Below are 27,366 nucleotides of genomic sequence, written 5' to 3'. Positions count from 1 at the left end.
TCCGTGATACCGCTCGACCGTCTTTCATTTCGCTAGTCAAGCCTCATGCATCATTGGTGGCCCTAATACCAAGTCATGTCTGGGCATTCCCCAGATCACCCTCTGTAGGCAACGCCATATTACGTTCAGTTGCGACGTCTCAATGATGGAGTTACCCGAAACTCGAGCCTGGTCATCAGAAGGTTTCCCGACCTTGTGCCAAGCGACACTCGATGTCTCACCCTTGGGTCGCCGCATGTCCTAGACCAGACAAGAACCAACACATGGCTTTGCGGGAAGCCCATTCACTATTGGGTTTCAAAACAATTGAGACCGAACTGGGGTCATGGATAGGGACTAATGTCCTGCGACAGAGCGGGCACCATCGTCAAGACCATACCGGGCAAGTCTTGAGGCCCGGCACTATGGTCCAGGACTGTTCAGTGACGCGTGAATAAAGTTCCAGGCATAGAGCCCATGGGCTTCTATTCCCTCTACGCTTAGGGCGGTGGCACAAGCGTAGTGTCCCATCTTCAGCCTTGACTGACTTGCAAAATTCTGTAACCGAGCTGACCAGATCAGCCCTACACCCTGGCCCTAGTCCTCACATAGGAACCCCTCGAACCCCTCGTTCCAATCCCCCGGTTCGCCCACACTATATTCATCTGTAGCGTGATTGGGGTTCCTTACTGATAAGAATGGGCCTGAGGCCCCGAAGTGTCTACCAATGCCGAAACTGTGACGTTGATTCAAGATGACCCAAGATGGTACTCGGCATTGCTGTCGGCATATTGAGCCTCTTTCTCATTGTAACACGTCAGATTTCCATGTGATCATTTCGGAGAATAAATTTACAAGGGTTCCAGGAGGGGCTGCCGTCATATTGATTTTGTTACATTATCATGTCTCAGCCCTCTCGCCTGTGTCCAAGCCATCAAGCGGTCTCGTTCTCAGCTCATTCCAATCTCAACTCTCTGACCTTTCCAGAGGTCATGTCTTGTGTCAATGCAAACGTCTAAGAGAAGAATCAGTGAGAAGACAGGTTTATTCAAGGCATTCTTATTTGTGGTTTTTCCTTGATCCTGGAAGTATCGACTGATCTCACGGATCGGCACGAGACTGACACTGTTCGAAGCCTGAACCACCAACAGGAACCACCTAGATCACAATACATCCAACCTCTCGAAACACCATTGGATTTAATCTCACGGGATGAAACTTGGTGATTATAGCCTAACCTCTGTTTGGTCACTGGGAATAACAAACGTCATTTTGGCTGTGCCCCGTCGTGTTGATGGCTTCCGTGAGAACCACCCAAACCCCGCGAATTGGATGGAGGAGCCACGTGAGCCTCCTTTCCGAGATCTGATGATCGACTGTGCTGACGTCTGTGGAGAGACAATAGGAAACTCGCCGAAGTGAATAAAATGTAGTTGATAGGATGGGCACTGTCCTATGGGGTACTTCCAAGGTAGATCAACTCCGTTTTTGATCTTTTAATACCACATACCTCTTCACATACTCAACAGCGGCGCCGGGTCCCCCTATTCTAGTTCCGCCTGCTATAGCAGTCGTCTTCAATGCTTAGTTGGGCCCTGCCCTAAGCGTATATACGGGTATAGACTTGCATAGATCGTGCTCGAGGTGTGCCGCCGATGTTGGGTGTGTCTCTCGACTACGGATATGGTGATTGCTTTCTAGAAGCATAAAGTATGAATAAATCTGTGGGAGTGGCCACGGTGATTCTCAGACAAGAATGGTACTCTCATAATTCATCTTTGTACCCTGTTGGAATGAAGTGAAAAGTATGTATATTCATTGAGTTCTGGACGCCCACTACAATTAGAGAAGCCACCCCATAATTACCACCTGTGAATCAACAGCTAGATTCGAAGTTTTGGGCGGACAGGCCTGAATAGACAAGCTGTTATGTGCTTCATACCTGCTTGCTCCTTGTTACGCCGTTGTTTGGTGCTCTGCGTATGTCCCATGGGCTCTGAGTAGTGGCTGCTGGTGTGCTCTATCCTTCACTTTGACCAGGATTTCTCTACTGTAGCACGTTAAAATGAATATAGAGGAATTCGCCGAAGGGCTTCCTCCTCGTTGAAATTGTTCAGGGCTCTCTTCGCCTTGTCCACAGTGAAGGAGGGACAGATGGCCGTCAAGCTATGGCACTCTGCCCTAGTACCAGCTTCTATAAAGGAGCTCTTGATATCCAGGGGGGACTTTTATGAGCGGCATTCGTTTTTAAGCCGCTGATCCTTGTGTTTTGGTCAAGTGGCAGGCCTCATCGAGGACCCTACCGCTATAAGTTGTGAGTCTAGTCATCACATAGGACGACTGAATGCCGATGACCATACCAGGTTCGTGTTATAGTAAGAGCGTGGGATTCATTCAACACGGCCTCCTTGATCAGAGTCATTATTAGTTGCACGGTTCAAATCAATTCATGACGTCGACTCAGATGATGCCTACATACTGCGTTCGCTGTTGACAATAGGGTCAAGGAGGGGATGACTGAAGAGAGACTCGAGATATCTGAGAGATGTCGAATCGAGGTTTCACGCATCTATGGAGTCATAAAATGAAGCAGTGCCGTATTTGGGATGAGCCTGAGAACTAAGACTCAAAGTTCGTACTGTCCAGGCGGCTCTGTCCTTGGTAGGGGAGCCCGACTCTTGACCATCGACTTGATGATGCTGGTAAATTTGTTCTACCGGTTTGTATAAACACCACACTAGGGTAAAAATACATCTCCAAGAGGCACTCGAACGGCATCGACGGCCGCCTACAGCCCGAGGCTACCTACCGGGTCTCAAGAGGCGGACTCCCTAGACCTACGCTGGGTAGATGGCTAGGGGGGCTACTAAGCTTGTGGACAGGAGCAGCACTGCGCAATTTCAATGAAGTTGGGATATAGAAATCTTATCCTTAAAAGGGATCACGATGCATTACTTTGGAGAGACTTTGTCATGTCAACTGCAGACTCCTGGGAAGCCCCTTCAGCTCGAGGCATACGTCTAAGGGGCACCATGACTGTGGCTCCCTGGGTATCCAGAATGCAAACCCTAGCCTATACATCTGTAGCAAAGGCTCAAGGCCATGCAGGCCACCCAAGCCTAATTTCTTTATGATGGATTCCTGTTGGTAGTAGACAGGTTAAGAGGCATTGCTGGACGGCCTGCGAACTGACACGAATCCGGGGAAGGATCAATAGTGAAATCTAGGACGAGGCTCTCCGAGAAACCTGTGATAAATGCGAAATATATATATGGCCAATCTATATAGACAACTCTTACAGAGTGAGCACAGTGAAGCCACCTCTGCTGGTATTGCGTCTCAAGCACGCACCTCGCCATGCTTCGCATGGCACCGCTCATAGCTTCCCCTTGGCCACCTTCCTCATGGCCTGAGCAGACCTCAGAAGCGCGTAGAGGCTCTGCAGCCTCGGCATCTCAACACCCCTCTCCCTCGCGATCCTCACTGGGTTCCCGAGAATCACCTCGAGCTCCAGGGGCTTGCCGGCTTCCCAGTCGAGAAGCATACTTGGACGGGCACCCTTGTTTCGCGCCGTGCTCTCGACAATTTTCTCTGGAGCGGCCATATACTCAGGGAAGGGCCGTCCCAGGATCCGCGGCACCGCGTCCCGGATCTCGTGCATGACCCCCAGGAGGTGTCGTCGGAGCTCATCATCGGCCACCATGTCAGCGTTACCCCGTCCGCCAGACAGAACGGCCGAGGGGTTCATGGCAGAGTTGATGCACAGCTTGTGCCACCGAACCGTCTGCAGCCCGACCTCGTCGTGCGGCTCGACGTCGCGGATGCCGCCCAGGTCCGTCCACCAGCGGCGCAGGGCCTCGGTGCACTCGGTGCCGCGGCGGCCGAGGTCGGAGTCTTCGGCACCGAGACCGTCGGTGTAAGGGCCGATGCTGATGCGCGTCCAGCGGTTCTGCCGGATGGTGCCGGGCGACGTCTGCTCCGCGCTGACGACGGTAACGGCGCTGACGATGGGGGTGTCGGGGAAGCGCTTGCGGAAGGGCTCCTCGACGCCGACGCCGTTCTGGATGAGCACGATGCACGACTTGGGTCCGACCAGCGGTGTGATGATGCTCGAGTCATCGCTGATATCCGGGAGGGCCTTTGTGGTCACAAAGATGTAGTGCCAGTCGCGCTTTGCCCCTGACGCATCCTCCGGAGCGGCGGCGGCGGCATCAACAGAGGGAAAGGCTCCATCCGGAGTGAAGGTGTAGTCACCAAAGGTCCGGGTGAGGAGCTTGACGCCGTCCTTCTGTATAGCGGCGTAGTTTGAGCGCGCTACAAGTGACACATGGACATTGTGGGATGGCTATCACGGGGTCAGCTTGTGTGTATGCCGAGCACATGAGGACCACGTTACATGATGGAGGCGGGAAGCATAGAAGCAGCCCACGGCGCCCGCGCCGATAAAGACGACATTAACACGACTGTATAACGGAAGCTTGTGTTAGCAATGATTTCTCACGTAAGTTCTAAATCCATCTCCCATGGCTGAGGGAAGGGGGATGGTAGGCATTCACCCGCTGTCCGCCATGACGACGTAATAATATCCGCCCACGAGGCGTTCTCTTCAATCTCACCGGGAGGATTGAACGGTGGGTACGAGTCGAGCAGACTAGGCCGATGGGTTGGTCTGCTGGTGGGATGTGCTGCCGTCTCTGCTCTGCTGAAGCTGTCTCTCTGGGCTGATACGTTTACCCGCGAGGATGAGTTCAGCAGAGGAACCCCCCGCCACGACCGACGCCCGAGATTCGCAGAAGGAGGCTTGAGCACACCATCGCCCAGCCAAGCAGCTTACACCGCACCAGGTAGGGGCCCCTGGCCGCTGTTCCTCGCCTCTACAAGGGATATACGAAAGCGTTTGCCCGACCGTCGCCAAAACGGCCAAACAGACACAGCCAGGACACACATCATGACGTTGGATCTATTTTCTCCCCTCTCCCTCGGGCGATCGTCCGTCGTATGAATGTCCCATCATGCCTGTCCTGACCGAAACAGGCCAGTCAAATGTTGGACACTTGGTCTGGAAATCCCACTCGGAGACAGATCATTTCCCCATTTCTCGCCAACCACTTACTGACTGCCGTAGCTCGTGCTTTGCTTGGATGAACCACATGCCCCTCTGTCGGCGTGTCCATCTGGCAGCAGCTTTGACTGATGGATGCCAGAGTGGGATAGGATGGGTTGGGATGGGATGGGCCACCAGACCTTGCAACCTCGTGATGGCCCCCGAAACCTGTCCACACGGCACGGGTCCTGTAAGCCATTTCGACACTGCGAAACCTGTCTCTGGCTTCTGCCATCGCGAACTACTCGTGGCGTTCTTGTTGCTTGCCTGATTGCACCCCACGGACCCATGCCCGTGTCAGCATCAATCACCATCACGGTTGTCGACCTCTGTCTCTCGGGAACCGTTCCCGCCCGTACCAATCGGTGATGCCGTTCTACCATCTCCGTTGCGGCTTCGGAACACCCCGCCGATCGCTGGCGATCTGTTCGGTGTGCGATCGGGTGAGAGCTTCAGCCAAGCAATGACGGGCGAGAACCGTCACCATCCCTCCCACGCGGCGACCGTCATACAGGACAGCCCAAAGCCACAACCACCACGGCGCGGGCGGCACCCCACGAAAGCTTATGTCGTGAACCAACTGCCGGCTGGCTGAATCTCCAAGTCTGTTCGCCGTCGGTCCGTTATCTGTACAGATCACACATCTTCACGTCACCAACGGTCCAGTTATTCCCGAAGCATGTCACTGTGGCCGACATCGCGTCGAGCATCTTCGTCCTCAACCAACAATTCACAAACAGGTTGTCATCCTGACATGCATGTGCCTACAGCTGATTCCCGGCTTGTCCAAGAAGTCAAGACGACATTCTCAAAGCCGGGTGCCCAGCAACGAGTTCAATTCATCTATGCCAGAGCGAAAACAAGCAGGCCAATGGAGAGCAAGCGCTGCATGTCGATTCTACGTTGAGAAGTCTCAACGTAGGTGCTGGCAAACAAGGTTATTGTTGAGTATGTATGTAGTTGCTGCATGGGGTTGGTTAGTGTTGGGCTGTCAGTGTTTCGTGTATCAACATGGTTCATCGCATCTCATCGCTCGCGTTAGATGAGGCTCTGGCGGGAAGGCATGCCCGCCATGTTGAGATGCAGAGCGAGACGAATAAACTGTCCGTTTAGGCACGTCCACGAATGATGCTGCCGAAATGGCGGTCTCGCACGCACAAGGCTGATGCCTGTTGTCTGAGAGTTGATGCTGACAATCCTTTCGCATCTCTGCCAGGCTACCCGCCCGGGTGGCCATCACCGCTCCGTCTCCCGCAGCGCGGCGGAGGCCGAATCCAGGCGACGACGAGGCCAAATCATGGCCATATTGCAGGCGCGGAGACGGTCTTGTCCAGGTTTTGAGGGTTGCAGCATCTCTCGGCGATCAGCGGCGATGGATGGATGGATGAGCAGAGCAGAGCAGCTCGTGGCGCTCAGATTGAGACGGTGGTTGAGATTCGTCCCCAACTTGTGTGGTTGCAGGTGGAAAATTTTCCTGTCTTGGAGCGATACGGGCGAGTTTTGATTTTGAATCAGGCCTAGTCAGCGTGGGGGTCCTGATCAGGGCTCCGTGTCTGGTTGCCCAGCGGACCACCGGGCATTGGATTCCAGGCATTGGACCCATTACGGGCCAGTGGTTAGTTAGCCCTGGAACTGCTTGGCTGTCACTGGCTCCAGCACTCAGACGCCCCCAATCCCCCAGCCGTTGGGCCACTCTGGCCAATCAGTGACCGCAGCCCCAAAGGCCCGTTTGAGTTGCCCTTTGCGGTCATGAACGACGGCGCAGGTTGTCGGTGTCATCTCGTTGCTGTTCGTCCAAGGACCCCAGGACAGGGCGAAAAAACTGGAGAACATGAGCGCCGGTCCGTTTGAGAGCTCCTTCATCTTGAAATTACATCCGCGGCCAATTCCATCTCCGAGAACCGCGGCTTGCCATGTCATACCGAGCACCACGGCAGCGGCCGTCGAAATGGCTTCATGTCCATGGACGAGGCTCTGACACAGCTTCTGCAGGTGCTCCCTTTGGGGTCGTGGCCAATGCACAAGCAGATGCCACTCGCAGTCTAGACTGACTGGGCTTGCTTGGGTGGGTGGCGCTTATCCCTTCGACCTCTGCCACCTCGTTTCGTTCCGCCCCGAGCTGGTACCGAAGCCTTCGCCATCATGATGGGATGGGTGATGGATGGTGGAAATGAGGACCCTGGCCTAGAGCACAAGGAATGACCCGAGCGCCCCTCCCCCTCCTACTTGCACTGGCTGACCTGAGACGACGAGATTGGCTATGGATCGAGGCAGATGCGGCTAGACGGAAGCGCCATCGCAAGACTCGAGGGGCAGATGCCATCGGGTCCAATTACGCAGCCGCGCCGAGTCCAGCTGTGACCAGAACAACCACCAATGCCTACTCGACTGCAACAAGTCGGCAAGTCCAGCCGCCAGAGATCCCCAACGTGATGGATGTCCTCGAGCGAGCTGTCGTCATTTGCTAGTAGCTGTCTGCAAATCCCTATTTCCCAAACGAGCACTTACAGCAGAGGTAGGGCCTCCTCCCACAGCAGATCAGCACAACGGGTGGAGGTCAGCCACATTGCGGGCGATGGCTTGCAACAGCCGTTCATATCGGCTTCAAGCGTGGAGAACGACATGACACAGATGCCGAGAGACGGAGACATGCAATCACGGGGTTCGACCAAGTTTTCCAGCGGCGCCCGCACTGGTCGGTCTCGCTCAGTCCACGGAGCCATCACCACTGGTTGGTGAGAGCTGGCATCACCACACACACACAACCACACGCGCCCAGCTCTCGAGCTGCAGCATCAGAGGAGCTACGTACCTTGCCTGCAGAAATGAGAAGCCCCCTTGGCTGCTTGGTCCAAGCTCCTCATACAGGCTGCAGGGGCGCTGGCTTCTAGAAAGACTGATGGAACCCAGCGGGAGCCAGGGCCGGGGTGTGAAGCCAAAGAAAAGCTCAAATCCTGTTTGGGGGATGTCCGCTATGCCCTTGCGGGCCAATCATGTCTTGCTGCGACGATGCGGGATGGTGGGACAGGGGCTGGGGCCCCAATGGCACGTCTGGAGTCTTGAACAATCCAGGCAAGGCTTCCGGTCCATTTTCGAGTGACTTGACAGACAGTGCGAGATGGAGGCGCGGCAGACGGCCCCAGGCTACCATGGGGAGGATATGGGATGGGGTTCCCGTTGTGGTTGTCTGCGAGTTGTGTGCAACCCATCCATGCGTCGTCGTTATGCGTGTGATGGCTGAGTCTTGTGTGCCTGTCCGTCCTTGGACCGGGGTTCACCAAGACGGTGCCACCAGACAAGTGACTGATGATGAGGCTGACCTGGTCTGACAATTCGCCAGGCCATGACTGACAATGGCGGTGTCCGTGCCATCAGAGGAAAGCTGGGGAGCTAATATTCCATGGCCGCGCAGCTAGGAATGCTGTGGGTTTTCCTGCAGAGAGTCTTGTGCCTAAATGTCAACAGCCGAAGTCGCACAGCCTTCAAGCGGTTGAAGGCGGCCTGGGAGAATCGGCGCCACCTTGCCGTTACCTCTGGAGCATACTTGGATACTTCGGTCTCCTGTTTGGGTAATAAACACTATCGGTGGTGCGGTGTGATGCAATGCCAGCACTACTGGAGGGCATACTGTCCAGACATCAGGCACTTCAGCGACCAGGTCGGGATACTCTCATGGCATATGGGGAGACACGGTAATCTGTAAACCCCAAGCGACAGTGGAGCCAAGGGCCATCCCTATCCCAGTCGACTCCCTGAGGAACTGTTATCATGAACAAATTCACGATGCGACTGATCTCCAGTGTCGTATTTCTCCATCATAACCAGAGACCCCATAGCGAGAATTGCGCGAGCTAAGCATGAACCCCTGCTCTTCATCCCGCGGTTCCGCCCAAGACAAGTCACAAGCGACAGTAGCAGCAGCAAGAGCAAGGAACGAGCAGCTCAGGACCCTGCGTGAGCCTCGTGGGCATGGGAGCTTTGCGCGAGGGCTTCTGCGCGGGCGCAGGACGTGGGGATCGAAGTGAGACCTTCATCAGCCTCTCAGTGATTAGTTGATGGGAGAGGTCACCACCTTTGGTACCTGCGTGGCTTCCGTGACACTGCAGTCTCTCTTGGACACATATCGTGAGATTCGACCATCCACTCTTGCCCCGGACAGTGAGGACAGACCGTCATCGATGTCCGGTCGTCTGTTCCTCCGATGTTCGCTTGGCATCCACATAGAAGCGTGAGGAGTGGTGGGGGTTAGCACTGCGCCTGTCGCTTTGGGCGGCTCTCTGTCACCATTCGATGGCGATCTAGCGGCCGGATCGCGGAGCCCAGAGACATTCTTCTGAATTAGACAACTCCGGCTTGTCGAGAAGAGCTTCAACCTCTTGGGGTTTCTCCGGCTGGTGAGATGGTCGACGAAAGTGGGGAGACCACCACACTCCTCTGTTGCATCGCATCATTGTCATTCGCACGAACTGTCATGGGCGGGGCCAGGTGGATAGCTCAGGGATCGTAACTCCTGTCTCCACTGGCTACTGGCAGTGGCCATGTCGGCCAGCCAGAGTGCGAGCTGGCAAGCTATGATCTCCAGAAGGCTGTAGCCCATCGAACAAGTCAGCCAGCGTCTTGCCAACACAGCAACGCCGCACCACCGTGCATCTGCCATTTACATGCGATGCATCAATGCAGCGGTAGAATTCGGGGCCGCCCAGTATGCCCGCCCAGCATGTCCGCCCATGTCCCGGCCGGTTTAGGTTTCCGCCGGGGCATGATTTGGGGTTGGCATGGCCGGCAGGAGACATGTATCTTCTGACAGGTGGAATGCCAGCCGATGCAGACCAGGGACCGTAACCATGACAGCAGCCCGAGAAAGCAACCCGAGTTTCCATGGCCAGAGGATATCTGCGTACGCGTCGGAAAGACGGCGGGGCGATAGCGACGACGACGACGACGACGAACTGGCGACGATGGCACATCTCTGTGCTAGGTATCTGTTCTTGCGCTCAGCAATTGCTCAGGCCGTTACTGCTAGTAACACCTTCTTGGAGGAAGCATACATAGGAACTTGCCCCGGCACCCGCTCGCCCGCGCTGTCCCGTCGGGATCCGTGCTGACATCGCGGGGGAAGTTGGGGAAATAGTGCAGCCTCCGGCAAAGAATGCGAGACCACAATGCGGGATGTTCATGTCACCAATACATACCCGCGACGCAAGCCTCCCGCGCTTCGGGGTGTATCCGTACGCACGTATTCCGAAATCGAGGCCGAGTGACTGGTCCGTAGTGTGCACACACCGGGCAGAGACGGGCTCTAGTACAATGTTTATTAGACGGGAACGTGACGATGCCAATGGATCAAAGGATGTCTCACCTCGCGGGAGCAGAACGCTCCAGTGAGCCTATGATGAACGGGAGGCCAGTCACAACCCGGAGCTGAGTGTGCTCAGAGTGCGTCGAGGAGGGTTTCCGCTATAGCCCAGGTTCAGCCTGGGCTTGAACCAACAAGGATAGGCTAGCCAAGGTGAGGCATCGCATTGTGTCCGAACGATTCTACCAGGCTAGGCAATGGAGCAGGCGTGAGGCTTGTGTCTGGTTTGCGCAGGTAATAACCAACTTGGCCAAAGTTCAAGGGGCTATGAACACCGTCAGCAAATCCAGCCAAGACTGCTCAGCCTGAACCACCCACCCCTGGATCGGCGGTCTGTACATAAGTGCGCTTGTTGTGGTAGCACCATCAGTGCTTAATTTGGATATTGAGAGGCGCCCCAGAGAGCCAATGATTTGCAGGGTCCAAGAGGGTCCTCAAGATCACCGTCTTTGCGCATGGCAAATCCGCCGTGACAAAAGAAAGCACAAGATGTCGGCTAATGTCAAGCACAGGAGGCGGCTGCACTCCCGGCCCTGACGTATCTTTACACTGTGCCCTTAAAGGTAGACGAACGGGCCGGGGCGCTGGGCTTCATGGGTAAAGCAATCTGGGATTATGGATTTCTGACAGTCTGGGCCTCCACGGGACAGTCGCGTGGACATGCTGACCAGGGTCCTTGGAAGCACGATGATGTCGTTGCCTGCGGCAAAATGGAGTCAGCAATTATCAAGACGGCGATGATGAAGCGACGGTATCAGACGGCAAAGCAATTCAATCCAGATGCCACAAAGCAACGCAGAAACAAAACAAGTGCCAAGACATGTTGTCAAGGCATAACAAAGCAAAACAGGGCGCATGTTCAAATAGCAAAGGCAGAATTAGAGAAACGCAGCTGGCTGACCATGATGAACCTTGCAGCTCGCTGCCGCACCATGCAGAACCCGAATCTGATCCAATCAATCCTGGGAGGGGCGGCGGCGAGCCTCGTCTCTTCTTGGGCGTGCTGTTTCCGCCAAGGTCCAGGGTCGTACATCGAATCCATGATCTTTCGGGATAAAAGACGGATGTAGTCGAAGGGTAAGCGCGCGCCCTTTGGAGAGGAGAGACGGAAGCCAACGTGGAGAGGCATTGCATTGCTGGTGGAGTCGAAGCTGTGCTTGTAGGTCCCGTGAGAGGAGAGCTGTAGACGTACGGAGGAGGGAAGGTGCGGTTAGTTGGTGCTGTGCTGTCCATGTCCATCCGAGACAGGAGCAGCATCGAGAGGCGCCTTCCCTGGCTGGAGCTACCTGCCTACCTATGGTCCGGCAGGCGGCACAGAGCCTTGCATTTGCATTTGCATCTGCGCTTGTACGGAGCATTTCGACAGCAATTTACATGGCGCATGCTGGGGTCTAATTGACCGAGGACGTCAATAGCGAATTAATTAATGAACCCGGTCCGGTGGTAGCTTTAGAGTAAGAGCACAGCGAGTTTCCGAGTAGAAACCGACCATCTTCTGCATGTCTTGTCTGAATGGATCGTCCCGAAGACGCTCCGTTGACGGTGACGATATGTACGTAAAAACTTTTTTTACTTTTTCCCCTTCTTCACCACCTGGAGCCGCTAAGCTAATCCGCGATTAGATTGCCTCGAGAGGAAGCCTAGATGAAAGACGTATCCGTATCTGGAGCTTGGGTCCGGCCAATGATCTCAGGCTTCCCCTGCCCTGACCCTACCCTGGCCCTTTCGTGCTGTGGTTGATTCGCTTTTCCAGGTCCCCGGCAGGACCCAGGCCCCAAGCCCCCAGCCAACGGCCGCTAGAGTGTGAGATGTCGATGCTGTAGTGCCGTGGGAGGTGCTCCGTCCACTGCAGCACAGGGCAGGGCATGTCTTCAAGCACACGACGATGCCTGCGTGCCAGGTCTCTGAGATGCATCCGATGTCCGGCTCTCGCGGGGGCACAGGCTTGCCCTTGGATCTGACGGGCCGAGTCACAACTGGCATTCTGGCAGAAAACACTCGACATCTGCTGCCACGCCCGGCTTCTCATTGCTTTGAAGCAGAGGCCTGACTGTCCAGCGCTTCCACGGTGGTTCAGCGGCTCTGTTGTACTGGATTCGGCTGACTCGAGGTGGCTGCAACGTGGTGGAAGAACGCTGTGGCTGTTTGACAAGTTCATGTCGACCAGTCAGATTCTCCCACGAGCCCGGATTCTCCCATTAAGCATATCCGATTGGAATTCCGATCATCCCTCCATACTAATTACCGTCTTCCCGTTGCCGTCTCCTTTTCGGTAGGTGAAACCGGGACGAGCTCCTTCCAACTCGCGCTTGATGCTGGCAGTACGTACATCGTAGTAGCATGTGCTGTCCTGCCCGCGTTGCGAAGTGGAAGGAAGCAGCAACTACCATGCGTTGTGCTGTGCTGCGGCTGCTCCTTCTCGCTTTGTGCAGTCCGTCAACTCCACCGTAGTTCAGCCTTGACCAATCTCGCTCGTTCTTCATGATCCATCCACTATCACCATGGTGGACAAAGCCACCATCCCACCGTCCCCAAGCTCCACTGCTTTCCAAGGAGTCTTGTTGAAGGACATTTGGCTATTTCCGACCACAGGCGGAGGCCACCAGCGACAGTGTTTGTCTCTCAGCGGGAGGGAGGAACATGCCCCTACGTCCTCGGAAACACCTGAACGAGCTGCCACAGTAGATCTGACAGGAGAGAAAGCCGACAGCCAACATCATTCATCTCCGGTCGCCCAAATGCTTCTCCAGTGTCACAACCTGAACCCTTGCAGAGCAGTGAGAGGGCGCTATTCCTCACTTGGGACTGATCCCACTCTTCACCCACGGGCCATGGATGACGGGCCACAGGCCACGGACCACTGGACAGTTTGTCGTGGTGATGGTCTCTGACACGCTCGTCATGGTCACTTCAGAACCCTTGTCCTCTGTTCCAGCCCACGCTTTCCACCCCGGCGCCCCAGCCCGGTCGACTCGCCGCTTGCGCCATTCGTCCCACACACTGTACAGCCGAGTATCCTCGATCGTGCCCGTGTCCGCGCCTCCACGCCTCGCCTTGCTATGCCGGGCAAGGGCCTCGGGGTCTTGGGCCTGGGGGATTGTGGGCAGAGGAGCAGGCCGGCCACGGGCAGGCAAGAAGCCAGGCATTCTCAGGCGAACGCAGCCAGCGAGGAGGCAAGAAATCAAAGCATGACGGGCGATGGGATTTGGGTCGGGAGTTGATTCGATTTGACGGGATGATCAAGGGACTATGACAGGGCAAGGGACCAAGGGGGCCAAGAAACTGATTCACAGACACAGAGCCCGCTGTGACCTTGCCGCCCGCCGGGGCGTGATACCGCTGTCGAGAATATTGGACCTGGGTCAGGCTCACCCGTTCCATCGAGATTCATAAAGAGCATCATGCCCGGCTCGCTACCATCTCTGCTCGAACTTGGTTCTCTTTTCTCTGCTTTTTCGACTTCCCACTTTCTGCGCGCACTCCCATCTCGCTCCTTTGCGTGTGAGAGTACGGTGTGTTCCTGTGGGTGCGCGCTTGGTTGTGCGGTGTACTCTTTTGTTGGAACCGGCCGCCGACGTCACCAAGCTACCAGGTCGACGAACGACGCGAAACGAAAGCCTCTCCAACACTCCGACCCTCCGGGCCGACATCTCCACCCACAAACGTCTCCAGCAAGGCGGCTTGGTCTTGGCTGTCGACGACATCGACCCTAGGTGGCCCCCGAGCTGAAGGCGCCAAACCCGCTTGCACACACGAGACTGAGAGAACCCCGGTCCTGCCGCCGACCTCGTCCGCCCATCCATCATTCACTCATTCCTACGGCGCACTCCCCTCCACACCCACCCACACTCGCACACCCAGTTTAGCCAACGATCCAACCCGGCCACAAAGCTAGGTACCGTACCTTCACAGGAAGGACCCCAAGGCTCTGCTCTCTCCAAGGGAAAAATCCCCACCCACCGGCCGGCGCATCTCCACTCCCGTTCCTCTCTCTCATCAATTGGCTTTGTCCAACTTGCCCTCGAAAAGTTTTATTGCCATCTGCTTCTTCTCTTTCTCCCAGTCTGCCCGTTCAGCCTCTTCCAGCTCCTGCTCCAGCTCCGCCGCGACATGTTTTTATGACTGTCCGGTGTTCCAAGCTCTCTCGACCCGTTTTCCCCATCCCTATCCCACAGCACTTAGCGTGGAAGCCATCCCTACCTGCGTCGTCGGAACACTTACAGCAACCCTTCGAGGTCGGTGTTAACAAGACAACACGGTGCCCCAACAATTTCGACAACTAGTTTCATACAACTCGTCGAATCCTCCCCGAACATACGAAGTCGCGTTCCTCTACACGGAAACTACTTCGCACTTGAATAACTTCTTCCGCCGCTCAGCTCCCGACCCGACTCCCAGCCTTGCCAAGTCACATCCCCCACCAACATGATAATTGACGGAGAGAAATATGCTTGCGAGGCTTGCGTTCGCGGCCATCGTGTAAGCAATTGTCAACACTCTGGTATGTCATCGATTCTTGAACATGTTTCCCGTTTTGAACCGTGGTCATCGTCGTCCCACGCCTGGGCCCTCTCTCATGCCGCCCCGCTGTCCTCAGGCCTCATTGACATGCGAGCATTTGCTGATATCCCGTGCTCTATAGACCGCCCTCTTCAGCATATAAATAAGAAGGGTCGACCAGTATCCCAATGCGCACACTGTCGCGCCATGCGCAAGTCGCGTTCCGCTCACGTTAAATGCGACTGCGGCGAGAAAACCAGCAAATGTGCCCACTTGCAGCCGACCGTCGAAGGGCACACCGGTGAGCTTCCTCTCGTCTCCTCAATGACCATGGACCTGAGGAGACATGATGGATTTGAAATTTTCTAAACCTTTCGCAGAGACATGCTGCTGTAACCATGGCGGCCGCTGCAGCTGCTCTCTCAAGAAGGAGCCTGCTCTTGATACCGTCCCCGAGTCCGACTCGGAGCGAGAGTCCTTGACAATGAGTGCTTCCGGCCGTCCCAAGCCCCCGGGTCGGCGACGAAGAGCGAACACAGTTCACTCGGACGGTGTCTTGACCTTTGACCAGAATGGTCACCATAAACCTGCCCACCGGGGCAGCCGAGTCTCACAGAAGTGTGGCCCCTACCAGCTCAACAGGGTCAACTCAGCCCACAGCACTGGCAGCCTCGGCACCGATAGCATGCTGAAGGGCACTCGAGAACCTCCCAGCAGCCGGGCACGTGCCGCCTCGACCCGAGAGCAGCGACGAGTCAAGTCGGAAACTGCCTCGCCGCTCATGAGCGGTGCAACAGGGTTCCAAACCCTCAACGGCAATCTCCCTCCCCTGGATCTGTCAGGCATCGAGTATCCTCCCTACATGGCCAACAGCACGTTTGACCTTTTCGGATCAGGGTTCAACTCGGAGGCTGATGCTCCCATGTACAGCGCGGGACTGAGCGCGACATCAGTAGACTGGAGCCACTACGATCTCACAGACATGAAGGGCGACAGCTTCACCCCTTCAAGCTACAGCCAGGCCGGAACTCAGAGCTTCAACGGTCTCTTCGACTTTGGCAGTGGTTCAGAACAACTGCCCCATCTTGCCAACACCACCTCGACTTCGGGTGAGGTATCTGAAGTTGAAGACTTCTTGCCTGGAGGTGAAGGCGATTTTGACGGCCTCGACGGGTTCGGTCGTGGCAACAGCTTCATGCGACAGAGCGGCAGCCTCATGGCTAGCTCAGCTGACCTCAGCAGCATCGACTACGACAGCTTCTACAAGGGAGCCGACAGTGGCCCAATGGCTGGCGCCGGTCTCTCGATGGTCGAGGACGACCCTGCTTTCTGGATGCCCAATTACAACGAGCGCAGCATCACTACCATGGACGAAAGCCCGGATCACCTCGGCCCTTCTTCGATGCCCACTTTCTGGGACATGTGAAGATTTTTGGGGATCTCGAATATTATGGCGTACACTACAATACCAATACCCCTTTTCGGTTTTTAGTTTTGAAATCATTTGGGCAACGCCACGGAAGGCGTTGAAAATACCACACGATAGGAGGTCATGAGGGGCATGGCCTCTCGAATTGAGCGAATACCAACAAAATCCATACGTTTTTACTATGAGCGAGACAGACGCTCAAACACCATGGAAAACCCGAAAGTCGGCGCACACACGGCGAGAGTCAAGTCTCGTCCGCATCGACAGACCTCTCGGGCTCCAACGATGGTGATGATGATGACAGACGACGTTTTCATCGACGAGGTAGACCAGTTTTGGGTCATGACAATCAACAACAACTTTATTTCCTTTCTATATATTTCATTGGGGGGCGGTTGGGACGGGTGGTACAGGCGTGATTGGTGTTTTGGATTGGGCACGAAAACAAAGCAAGGACGCACGATATCATGTTGGCCGATACATAAGGAAGAGCAACGGAATTGATGTGCTGAGTCGAGTTTGCGAAAGAATGCGAGACCAAGGCGGGGGATACGGATACCCAGAGTCGAGTGCTGAAGCGACGGCAAAGAAAGACGGACGGACAATGGCAGGTTACCTGGCTGGCCATGTCATGACACGACGCCCAGAGCTACGACGCCCGTTTTGGTTGATATGCATGCGAATCCATGTGCGTGGGGAAGATCGAGACCAGATCAGACACATACAAGATTGAGAGGGGATGAGATGAACTGCACATATGGGTCGAGATAGACTTGATTGTCAGGTGTTTTTTTCTTATTCTTCTTGCACCGACATTATTCTGTTGCTCGCCGTTCTTCTTTATTTTCTATTTACTTTGTCTGCCTCCTGACATTAGCCGGCTACGAAAAACAGTACTTGGCGAGGACGTTTTACGCAATAGACATATGACTGAGGACCAAGACCAGCCGAGTCGAGGTCCATGAGCCAACACCACCACAAACTGTTCCGTTCCCGTCGACGTGCGCGCGCGCGCAATTGGTGACGATATTGACAAGGATTAATTACATTCTAGCATACCTCATTCGACGAGCTTGCCTCGGGCCTTGACGCTGGTGTTGGTATTGCTAGGTATCAGACATTTTGTACAGCCTCTCCCCTCCTACAGTCCGTCGCCGGACGCCCGGAGATCAGTGCTCGGATGGACCGAAATCCCGATGGGATACCCGACAAGTTCCCCTCGTTTTTGGGGTTCCTGAGCGAAGAAGGGTGCTTCTCCAACAGAACAGGCGCCCTGTGTTCCGGGTTCTGGCGCATCGTGGTCTGGGGGGTCGGAAGCAGCCAGCGTAGGGTTTTCTCATTCCTCTGGGGGTGTCAGGTCAGAAGTGGCCCAGTGCGCCGCCACGCTCACGCTCACGTCTGCCCTGCCCTGCCCTGTCCTGGCCACTGAACTGTTCCCCCATCTTCCCCCCCTCCCCCCATATTCTTACCCCCTGTTCGACCCCGGTCTGGAATCCCTGGAATCATGGGGAGACGAGGACGTGCACCTCAGAATAGCTCGGTAGGTGCCAAGACCATGCCATCTTGGGGGGAGTTTGATGTGTCTTTGGTTACGTACTGGGCCCGCTGGGATTACTGGCCATTCTCATATCAAAACCCGACCATTGTCATGAAGATTTTGGACGAGGACGAATGGAGATTGGGGGCTGGAGACCTAACAGCAAGGCCAACTGCCCCACCGGGCACCATCTCGAATTGTTTGCCGCTCAAATCCGTGGATGGGGATTTTGGGACTTGAGACGTACATACGTATACGTGACCTGGAGGTGGTTACCTGCGGCTGCGCCAGAGGCATCAAGAGAGGCGAATAAGCGGTGCGGCGGTTAAGCATGGTCATCTAAGGCTGAACCAGCCCTCGCAATATTGGATAATATCCAAGAAAGCCTATCCGATGTGGATAAGATCCTCTTTTTCTTTTTTTATCCTTCGGGGGTTGAAAAGGTCATCCATCTGGGCCGTCCTGTAGTTGTACGGAGCAGGTGGAGAAGATAAGGTGCCCTTCATACAGCTACAGCTCCAGCTAACAGTTTCATCTACCAAACTACCAACAGAGAGGCCGATCCATGTCTGCTCCCTCTCTTGTTTTGCCGCCTCAAGCCCCTCGAGCAATGATGCGACGTAGATGGAGCTGCACGGCATCTTTCTCTCACGACGATCCCCGTATCCCGGCGACTCGAAACAAGAGGCCGGGGCGGACAAGACAGGTCAGTTGACCGGGGCCGGGCCGGCCAGGTACAGCCAACAGCCGACTTGAACCTGGGTCTGGGCCAGATCCTTTTTCTTTTTTCTTCTTTCTCATATCACCTGCAGTTGGAGGGGCGTACAAGTCAGTCACATCTTGTTCCTGATTCCCCAGTTGGACTTATTTTTCTTCTCCATGTCGGGGATTGGATCGGATCGAGATCGAGGCCTGCAAAAAAAGACCAAATTCGATGGGGAAACCAAAACCAACGGCGTCTCCCCAACTGACCGCCCTACAAGTTGCTAATTGCCCCCAATGCTAGCTATTAGCTTAGTCTGCCTCGTCATGTTAGAGTCTTTTCAGAGAGTCATGCTTTGAAACAAGTAACTGTCCGCGTCGTTGGCGTCATCCAATCACAAACCTGCGGTATCGGGCGACGTTTTGTGGCAGGAAACTTCTTTTCATTCTGCAGATCAGGCACACACGGCACTGGACAATCAGGGTCTTGGGGCGGGCGAGGATAAACTTTTCCTCTTTTTACTCGATACACTCAAAGGCGTGTGTAATGTAATTGAATGGGATTAGAGTTATGACGACCTTGCATCGAACTTGATGCCGGCCAAAAGTCAATTCCAGACGTTGAGTCCTGGCTGTATCTGGCCTAGATCCCTTCCATCTCTCGGGTTCCATTTCTGCTTCCGCTCAGTGAAGGATACAATATCCATGTTGCAATACCTATTACTGCCATCTACCCATATACAGGGCATCATCCCTTCATTCAATACAGCATGCCCTCGTTGTAGCAATAAATCTCATATAGGGGCATATTACTCGTACAGCGCTTCCCACTCCCGTTGTTCCGTATCGTGATATTTCCCTATGCAACATCCAGATACCCCGATGCCAGCGACGGGCCAAAGGCGATATCATCACCTCCCGGTGCGATGCCTTCGTGTGCCGTCGCGAGATCCGCCAGGTGCTGGAGACCCTGGCTCGCCGTTGCCTCCACTGAGGACGTAGGGCGCGTCTGTTCCGAGAGCTTATCACGGACGCCGTCCCATATTCCAGGGGGTTTCTCCGCAATGTCCTTGATCAATTGCGTCGCTTCCTCTCGCGAGCTGTCAATCTTGCACAGCTTCGTTAACGACATGGAGACCAGTGAAGCAAAGTGGTTGACGAGGGGGCTGCGCAGGTGTCCGTTTGCGAAGAGCAGGTTGACCAATTCCTTGGTAGGCCACATCGTCTCGGCTGGCGTCGCCCCGGGCCTTAGTAGAGTCACAAGGAGCTTGCAATGCCAGTACGCGAGGTGAACCATGGGGTGCGAGGCAGGTTCAATATGTGCTGGCAAGTCTTCCCTGTAGTTCTCGATATAGTCCACCAGAATCGCCGCCATCGGCTCCTCTGTTGTTGATGCTCCAGGTTGAAGTGTTGATACAACATGTGACACACGGTTGAGCAGTTTCGACAGTCCTGATGGAAATGTTAGCATTCAAAGACCCGTATTCAGACAACAGTTGCTATCACTTACGGACGAGATAGAAGCACACTTCTCCGAGCATGTTCTCGAGGCCAGGGGGCGCGACAACGCTACTGTCAGGTATTTGCGCCGGCTTTCCTGTGCCTGCCGCATACCAGCGATCCATGAGGATCAGGGACCACCATATCCGCACACACAGCTGATCATCAGAGTCTGGTTCTGACGCTGATTCCATGGGGGTATATCTCCAGAGCTTCATCGAGTTGGCCAGCGCGACGGCTCGAGCCAGCAGGAATGGAAGAGTTGGGGATGATCGCCAGTCAGCGTCAATGATGAGCAACAAGAGCGCTTGTGCATGGACAATGTTAGTGGCCTGCGTGTGCGATGCCTCGTTGCTCTCCCACTCGTTGAGAAGAGCACTCGCCAATTTTGTATCGCCACCAGACGATGTCACAGCGGGGAGAGCGTTGACAAATGCCGTCTGAACAGATGACGGGCATTGCGCGAGGAGAGCTTGCAGCCGGCTCTTGTTGCTTGGCAGTATCGGATAGACTGGCTGGACGCTCGACAGGTAGCTGCGAGATTGTTAGTTGCGGATCCCAAATCAGACACAAGCTTACTTACCTGTGCAGCATGCCCTCATCGACATCAGTCACCTCACCGGTGTCAGACATGGTGATGTCCATGGCAGCCATGGGGGGCTTAGAGGGTGTTTCATCCGTCTTGATGGCGGTAGGCTGGGGAGCCAACGAGCCCGTGCTGTAAGGAGCATATCCCTCCGATGTCCCAGGGGACGGCTGGATCCGGTGCTCCGAGCCCCATGGTGTTTGGCGTGAAGGCGTGGCAAAGTCATTTGTCGAGATACTCGAGAAAGGCCGTTTACGGTTGGAATCCTCTCCTTGACTTTGGCGTGGCCTGTCCGAGACGAAGAGCCTATCAATATCATCTTGGCTCAGTGCACCTTCTGACTCGAGCTTGTTCTCGATGCTGTGAATGCGATCGGCCAGTTCCTTGATATATCTGGAGCATTGTCAGTTAAACACATGAACAGAGTGTACGGCATGATATACCCTTTGCTTGGACCTCGTTTCTGAGGCACACGGCTAAACAAGCATCTGATGGAAGATCGGGCACAGCTAGAGCAGGGGGCTTCTCCAGTATCTGACTGAGCGTCACACTTAATCTTCTTGCGTCGGCACTCATCACATGCTCTTGAGACCTTGGACCGCTTGCGAGGTGGGATGCTGTTGTCGATGGGATACTGGGGAGGCATGGGCGGGCCAACTGGGACGGGCATAGCATGTGGCACCATCGGATCGGTAGTGGGAGTGTCTTGCACATAAGACGGAGTTTGTTGCTGGTCAGGCTCGGGATGAGGCATGATGCTCCGCAGGTTGGGATCTTCAACATTCATGTTGGGGTCTGTGGTGGGCATCATGGAGGTCCCAGCCAGGCCCTGGCCCAGCTGGGCGGCCAGCTGCAGCTCTTCAAGATTGGCGGGACGAGTGATGTGCTGCTGAGGGGTCTCCGGCTCTGGCGGAGGCAGTTCGCCCTGATCATGCTCGGGGACCGGCACATGCTGCACCTGGTCAGGGACATGATGCTCTGGCTGCTCATGGTGCGGCTCATGATGGGCCTCATGGTGCTCATGGTGTTCTTGGTGATCCTGTGCGCCCTCTCGACCTCCGGTGTTGTAGAAGGGACCGGCCTCCATGGCCTCGGCTCCAGGCGAAGGGTATGTTATGTTGGCATCCTCCGCCTCGGTGTCTCGACTCGTGCTCATGGTGATGTACTTTTAAAGATGCAGTTGACAGAACCGAACAAACGCGCTAATCACGGGACAGTACGATCGTCACTTGGCGCACAATAGATGCGCAGTAGAGGTTGATGGTGGTTGAGCTCAACCGTCACAACAGGTGAGACGCGATATGACCGCGACCCAGCTAGACCCTTCGCGACGCGCAACGATGTCACTGGACGAAGCCATTGTTAGCAGTGGCTCAACGCGATGATGACGAAATATCCGTGATGGTGAACGAGGGAAAGCACGGTAGGCAAGAGTGCAACGTGGACGCGACGACGACGGCAATGCGCTCGTTCGTTCGTGCGGTGGACATGCAAAGGGCTACATCTTGGTCATGGCGACTTACACGACTCTCTCTTTTGGGGATCGGAGCAGGATAAATGCGATGCGACGGCAACGCCTCGACGGAAGAGGAAGAACTCGGCCCCGATGACTTGGGAGCGTCGGCGGGCTGTGTGGGTGTTTTGACGAGATCACGGAGAAGGAAGAATTTTTCGGAGGCGGCGGGGAATGCTCGGCAGGCAGCGAGGAGTGGGTGGAGTGTGTCAGAGCGGGAGGTGGTGTGCTTAGTCATCCTGGCTGGACATGAAGGAGGCGGGAGTTGCCCTCATGCCTACAAGTGGCTGTCTTGATGCTGAATCCGTACCAAAGGATTGAGCAAACTCACATGCTACAAAAAACGCAAGTCACTCTCTTGATGTTAGTATGTGATCTTTTTGTTCCTCAGCACAACTAGTATTTATTCAATTGATCCTGCCGATATGAACCGCAGTGTGCTCTCTCGCCAAATGCCTCCCTCTCTATTGACTGCCAGCATGAATGGTTGTCCACTTCACAACTCTACAAGCCCCATCTTCAAGCGAAGCATCAGAGTATCTCAAGGACTCGGCCAAATCAACTGCTTGGTCGATTATTTAAAACATTTCGCTGCAATGCCCCACGCAGATTGTTTCCCTCTCACGTTGCAACGTTGTGCCAAAGGAACAATTGAAGCTTGGGCTTTAGATCCACCGACTCTTAGGTAATTATGATCCGACAAATCGCAATGACCGGCCGTCTTGCGATGACTCCCGGCATGTTCTAGAAAGAAATCCTAGAAAGGCATGAGTAACACTTGACTCCAGGCAATGACAACCAAGTTTACTCATATTCAACATTCAGGGGCTCATGAAGTACGCCAGGCCGGTTTTGACCATGAACCCCTTGGACAGGATGACCAAGCACAGCCAACCTTGTTTCTGCACCAAGCTGGATAGGTAGCCAATGCCGTTTCCAGCAATTACAAGACTTAAGAGCCGGGGGAATCGCTCAACTCCCCGAATAACCTTTCGCTTGTAAGGGGTCGCATCCATTAGGGCCTCCTGCCTTTAACCGCTAGAGCCGCTCGAAACCCTACATCTTCATCCTATGCCATCTCTGGATTTGTGTGCAGCCTACTAAGTGGTTGATGACAAAAGTGCAGATTTTTGCAAAGTTGGTTTGGTTTGCAAGCACCGCCTTAGCAGGGTCGGGTCCGATATAGGAGCCGCAGCAAGATAACAACAGCTCTTCCTCTACCAACAAAGGCCAGCCATGGCATCTCACATAGGCTAAAAAGGCTGAGAGATGGATCGGTGGCTTCGGTCCTACCGGTAACGTCGATATGAAGCGACCCAGTACCGGCGGCACGACGTTGGTGGTGATGGACCCCTGACATGCACAAGTTCTCGGCGTCGGTTCCGAAGAGGCTAGCGGGCAATAACTTACCTTGCTTTTGCAGATGGACCCCCACTGAACAACTTGGACAAACGAGTTCGCAACCGAGGACTTGTCTCACAAAGAGCTCATGTTTGCTTCTGCTCAGTGACCTCGAGTGATGACGACCAGAGGGCAGGGCCAACCAGACAGGTCTCCTGACAATTGATGGTTGACGGTATCGGCCGGGCAAAAGCATAAATGGCGTGTTGGGCGCTCCTGATACGACCAAAGAGTTTGCTTTTGCTCTCCTGGTGATGATGTTGTCTCTTTCCGTCCCGGAGTAAGACACGGCCGGGGGATCCGCCGGCAGCTGCGGACATGATGAGGCTCTGTCTGAGGCCCTGCGTTGCCGCGTCTTGGAGGCGCTGACTCGTCCGACTTACTTGGCATCGGAAACTGCCCGGGCTGGGTCGAGGTGAGCCGCTGAGAAAAGAGGCTGGATGGATGAAAGAAGGGTTCGTCCGAGAGAGGCGGGAGAGAACAGGCGCGCGCTGAAACATGGACACTTCAGCAGGTCGCTGCAGAGGCGAGCATGACCCCGGGGGCTCCTACTGGCCGACGGGCGCTGTAGCGTACTGTGGTTGCAGCGAGTGGGTGCCCTGAATGCTGCACCCGTGGCAGCACCCTTGTCATTGTCTGCTGGTCGGTCAGCCACGTCGCCCTTCCAGAAGCCAAAGGATGGCCTCTATCATGGGCATGGGCATCTCGCGCGCGGGTGAATGTCATGGATCCTCCATTGAATGGATGGGTCCTTCCAAGGAGCGGGCCTTGCAAATCACTCCGCCGCCCGTCACCTCATCGTCGTCCCCGTCCGCCGACAGTTAATCTTCCTAGTCCAGACTGGCCTCACTGGGGCCATTCCCAGCAGTGTCCTCCGGCTGCTCCCTGCTTGGTCAACTCCTGCTTCCATTCCTTCTACCCGCCGGCACCTTACCCTTGTCCCTTGCCTGGTGAGCAGGGCTGTTAGTCGATTTTGACGGCATGGAGACTACAACGTAAAGAGGATTGGGGAGCATTTTGTTCTTAACTCCCGTGTTAGCCTCCACTTTCGTGTCTCAGGGTTCTAGTTCCGTTTCCCTCACACTTTCCATCTTTGTCTGCGTCTTTTCCCTCTCCCTTGGATTCTTCTTGAACCCCCCTTGCCTCGAGACTACATCATCGCCTTGTCCGATGGCCGTCCTCGCGTGCTGTCGTCATCTCTCAATAGCTCAGACGGCGGTTTTCAGGTCTCAATGACCCCGACAAAATAGCCCTCCCCCCGTCTTGCAATACACCTCCCTCTCTTAACGCGGGACACCCAACCATCCAACCCTTCTCCAACCACACAATGTTATTAAGCATGGATGTGATGAAGATGCGAGACTGGACCTATCTGGAGGACCCCCCTAAAGATATCGGTCCAGCTCGACATATTCTCGAGGTATACAGCAAAATTCCTTACAATGACCTCGACGATCACATCCGCCGTGTTGTAAGTGCTGCCCTGGCTCGAGTACACCAATTTTCGGCAACTAATAGCAAATCCCAATGATCAGCGCGAGAAGGCCTGGTGCATATCCCGCTACCCCTTTGTTGGGCGATGGAAGTTTCTCTACATCCCCGACCCCAAGGACCCTCGCTACCAGCAGGTCCTCTTCCGTCTCAACGTCGCCGGCTCAAGAGATGTCCTACTCGACTTGGGCTGCGGCGTTGGACAGGTCATCCGGCAGTTCCGCGCTGATGGCGTGGATGGCGCACAATTAATTGGCACAGACCTGCAATCCAAGTTTATCGACATCGGCTACGACCTCTTTCAGGATCGAGACCTGCTCGGTGCGACATTTGTTGCAGGCGACATGTTGGATCCCGAGGACAAGGAGCTGGACACATTACGCGGCAAGATCACCCTCGTCCACGCCGGCAGTTTCTTCCACCTCTTCAACTGGGTCCAACAACTGTACATGGGGAAGCGTCTAGTTGAATTTCTCAAGCCCGGGACGAGAAACGCGATGATATATGGCCGCCAAGTCGGGACGAACCATCCCGGTCCCTCCTCTACCAGCAATCGATCTGCCTATCTACATGACCAAGCAAGCTTTCAACAGCTCTGGGATGAAGTTGGTGCGATGACAAAGACGCGATGGCAGGTACAGCTCGAACCGACTGGAGAGCCAGTCTGCAAACTGCCCGGCTTTAGCAACAATGCATTCCCAGTCAACTTTACCATTTACCAGGTCTCTTGAGAAGCGACATTGAACGGCTGACTCGGATGGAACGGCGCCTGTATTACGACCCTGGCCTCGCCTCCTTTCTCTGCGCCGTCCGTCAATGTTTTTGGCGACGCTGTGTCGCATGCGAAGCTGGAACTCTAATTCGACAACGAGGATCTCCACCAATATCCGTCAAGCGACTTGCCTCAATTCGGCTGACGGACAGGTTCGACTTAAACTAGCGCCAACACCCAGGCTACACATCGGATCCGCGATAAAGAGGGCGGAAAAGACGGAGCATGAACGAGCTGACGGAATGCTTGGTTGGCCTGGACTCGACCTCGTCGACTCGCGAGTCAACAACCCTCGATGCTTATCGATTTGAGTCCGGGGCGACACGTGCGATGGCGTCCGCCGCCTTCAGTCAACACGAGCGACGATCAAAGCTTCCCTCAGCTCTCGGGCGTACGGCTTTCCCCCTTTGTTTTTATTTCCGCGGACGATGCGATCCCCTGTCGAATCTGGGTTGATGAAACGCGACCTCGTCTACTAGAGGAGCATCGATGCAATCCTGCGAGCGGGCTCCTGCGCGCGTTTGATGAAATGGCGAGATTCCGCTGTTCTAACTTGCAATATTTAATAATGAGCCATGCGCGTCATGGACCCCGTGGCATTTCCCCTTGGACGGTGTGGAAAACGCCGAAGAGGAACTACACCATCAGCTCGGCCAACACCATCCCGAGAAGAGTTTGGCTGAAGGAATAAAATCATGTGGCATAACTAATGATAGATGAGGCGTTTGGGAACACGTGGGCGCTTGATTTTGGGTTTTGGGGCATGTGTTTTCATTGATAGCGGCTTGCATTGATTGGCATAGAACAGCGTCATGCTGAAGACATAGAAACGAAGAATAGAAGAAAAGAAGAAAGTTTTCGACCTCATCAAAGATTGAGCGAGGCTTGGAGCCAAGAGCTGAGATTGCCACGTTCCCGGCCCTGCACATCTCGTCAGATCGCGTGTTGTTGCTTGGCGCATGTACGAGAGATCCCAGTCGACGCGCATCCATTCGAATGCGAGAACCATCTCTGCGTCGCGTCAAGAGTAAGACGATGGGTATTCGTAGATATGCAAATGTGAAATGCAGGCATGATAATAAGCTGTATATGTCGAGTTGGGATGATATTGGCAGCCCTTTCAGTCTTCCAACACATGGAAGCTGGCGTTTCGGTACTAGAAAGTACAAACAGCCGTTTCAGTGATGTGCACCACGAAGAAGAAACATTATCACGAATATCTCTATGGATGCGGAGTTCATAAACAGACCAGGGTTTGCCTCTTCCCGCGCTCCAGTCGTCCCGTCCTTGGTGTCCCCCGCAAGCGTCAATTCCACCCCGCCATCAAAGTACCTCCCTGTGTAACTGCAGTGGCTGATCCCAGCTGCCCAGGCAAGCAAGCACAATTTGAGCCGAGTATACCTCAAAAGCTTGATTGCAAAATATCTTCACTCTCGCATGTTAAAAGTCAATTGAATTTTACGTTAGCTGTGCATTGCTCTCACTGTTGCCCTGCC

General features: G+C 54.8%; 4 protein-coding genes and 1 pseudogene across 5 annotated transcripts, besides 1 other annotated feature; 2 read left to right on the top strand and 3 right to left on the bottom strand.

Annotated features, from left to right (window-relative positions):
- Positions 1-3,355: 3,355 nt before the first annotated feature.
- Positions 3,356-4,549, bottom strand: NCS57_00383200 (2-dehydropantoate 2-reductase; the record flags this gene model as incomplete). The annotated part of the gene is made up of 3 exons (XM_053053811.1): positions 3,356-4,324; positions 4,376-4,442; positions 4,536-4,549. 3 exons carry the CDS (start codon positions 4,547-4,549, stop codon positions 3,356-3,358), a joined length of 1,050 nt encoding a protein of 349 aa, XP_052915971.1.
- An 8,685-nt stretch (positions 4,550-13,234) lies between these two features.
- Positions 13,235-13,582, bottom strand: NCS57_00383100 (annotated as a pseudogene). Its single transcript has one exon.
- Positions 13,235-13,582: a sequence feature.
- Positions 13,583-14,864: 1,282 nt separating this feature from the next.
- NCS57_00383000 (uncharacterized protein) lies at positions 14,865-16,365 on the top strand (the record flags this gene model as incomplete). The annotated part of the gene is made up of 3 exons (XM_053053810.1): positions 14,865-14,940; positions 15,082-15,240; positions 15,320-16,365. 3 exons carry the CDS (start codon positions 14,865-14,867, stop codon positions 16,363-16,365), a joined length of 1,281 nt encoding a protein of 426 aa, XP_052915970.1.
- A 3,101-nt stretch (positions 16,366-19,466) lies between these two features.
- NCS57_00382900 (Zn(2)-C6 fungal-type domain-containing protein) lies at positions 19,467-21,849 on the bottom strand (the record flags this gene model as incomplete). The annotated part of the gene is made up of 4 exons (XM_053053809.1): positions 19,467-20,059; positions 20,118-20,641; positions 20,691-21,086; positions 21,137-21,849. The coding sequence occupies 4 exons, from the start codon at positions 21,847-21,849 to the stop codon at positions 19,467-19,469; spliced, it is 2,226 nt and encodes a 741-aa protein (XP_052915969.1).
- A 3,085-nt stretch (positions 21,850-24,934) lies between these two features.
- On the top strand, positions 24,935-25,829 carry NCS57_00382800 (Methyltransf-25 domain-containing protein; the record flags this gene model as incomplete). The annotated part of the gene is made up of 2 exons (XM_053053808.1): positions 24,935-25,078; positions 25,143-25,829. 2 exons carry the CDS (start codon positions 24,935-24,937, stop codon positions 25,827-25,829), a joined length of 831 nt encoding a protein of 276 aa, XP_052915968.1.
- Between the last annotated feature and the right edge of the window lie 1,537 nt (positions 25,830-27,366).

Source organism: Fusarium keratoplasticum, chromosome 3 (genome assembly GCF_025433545.1).
Source record: "Fusarium keratoplasticum isolate Fu6.1 chromosome 3, whole genome shotgun sequence".
NCBI lineage: Eukaryota > Fungi > Ascomycota > Sordariomycetes > Hypocreales > Nectriaceae > Fusarium > Fusarium keratoplasticum.
The sequence above is the reverse complement of the archived record's forward strand: the minus strand, read 5'-3'. Positions and strand labels throughout refer to the sequence as shown.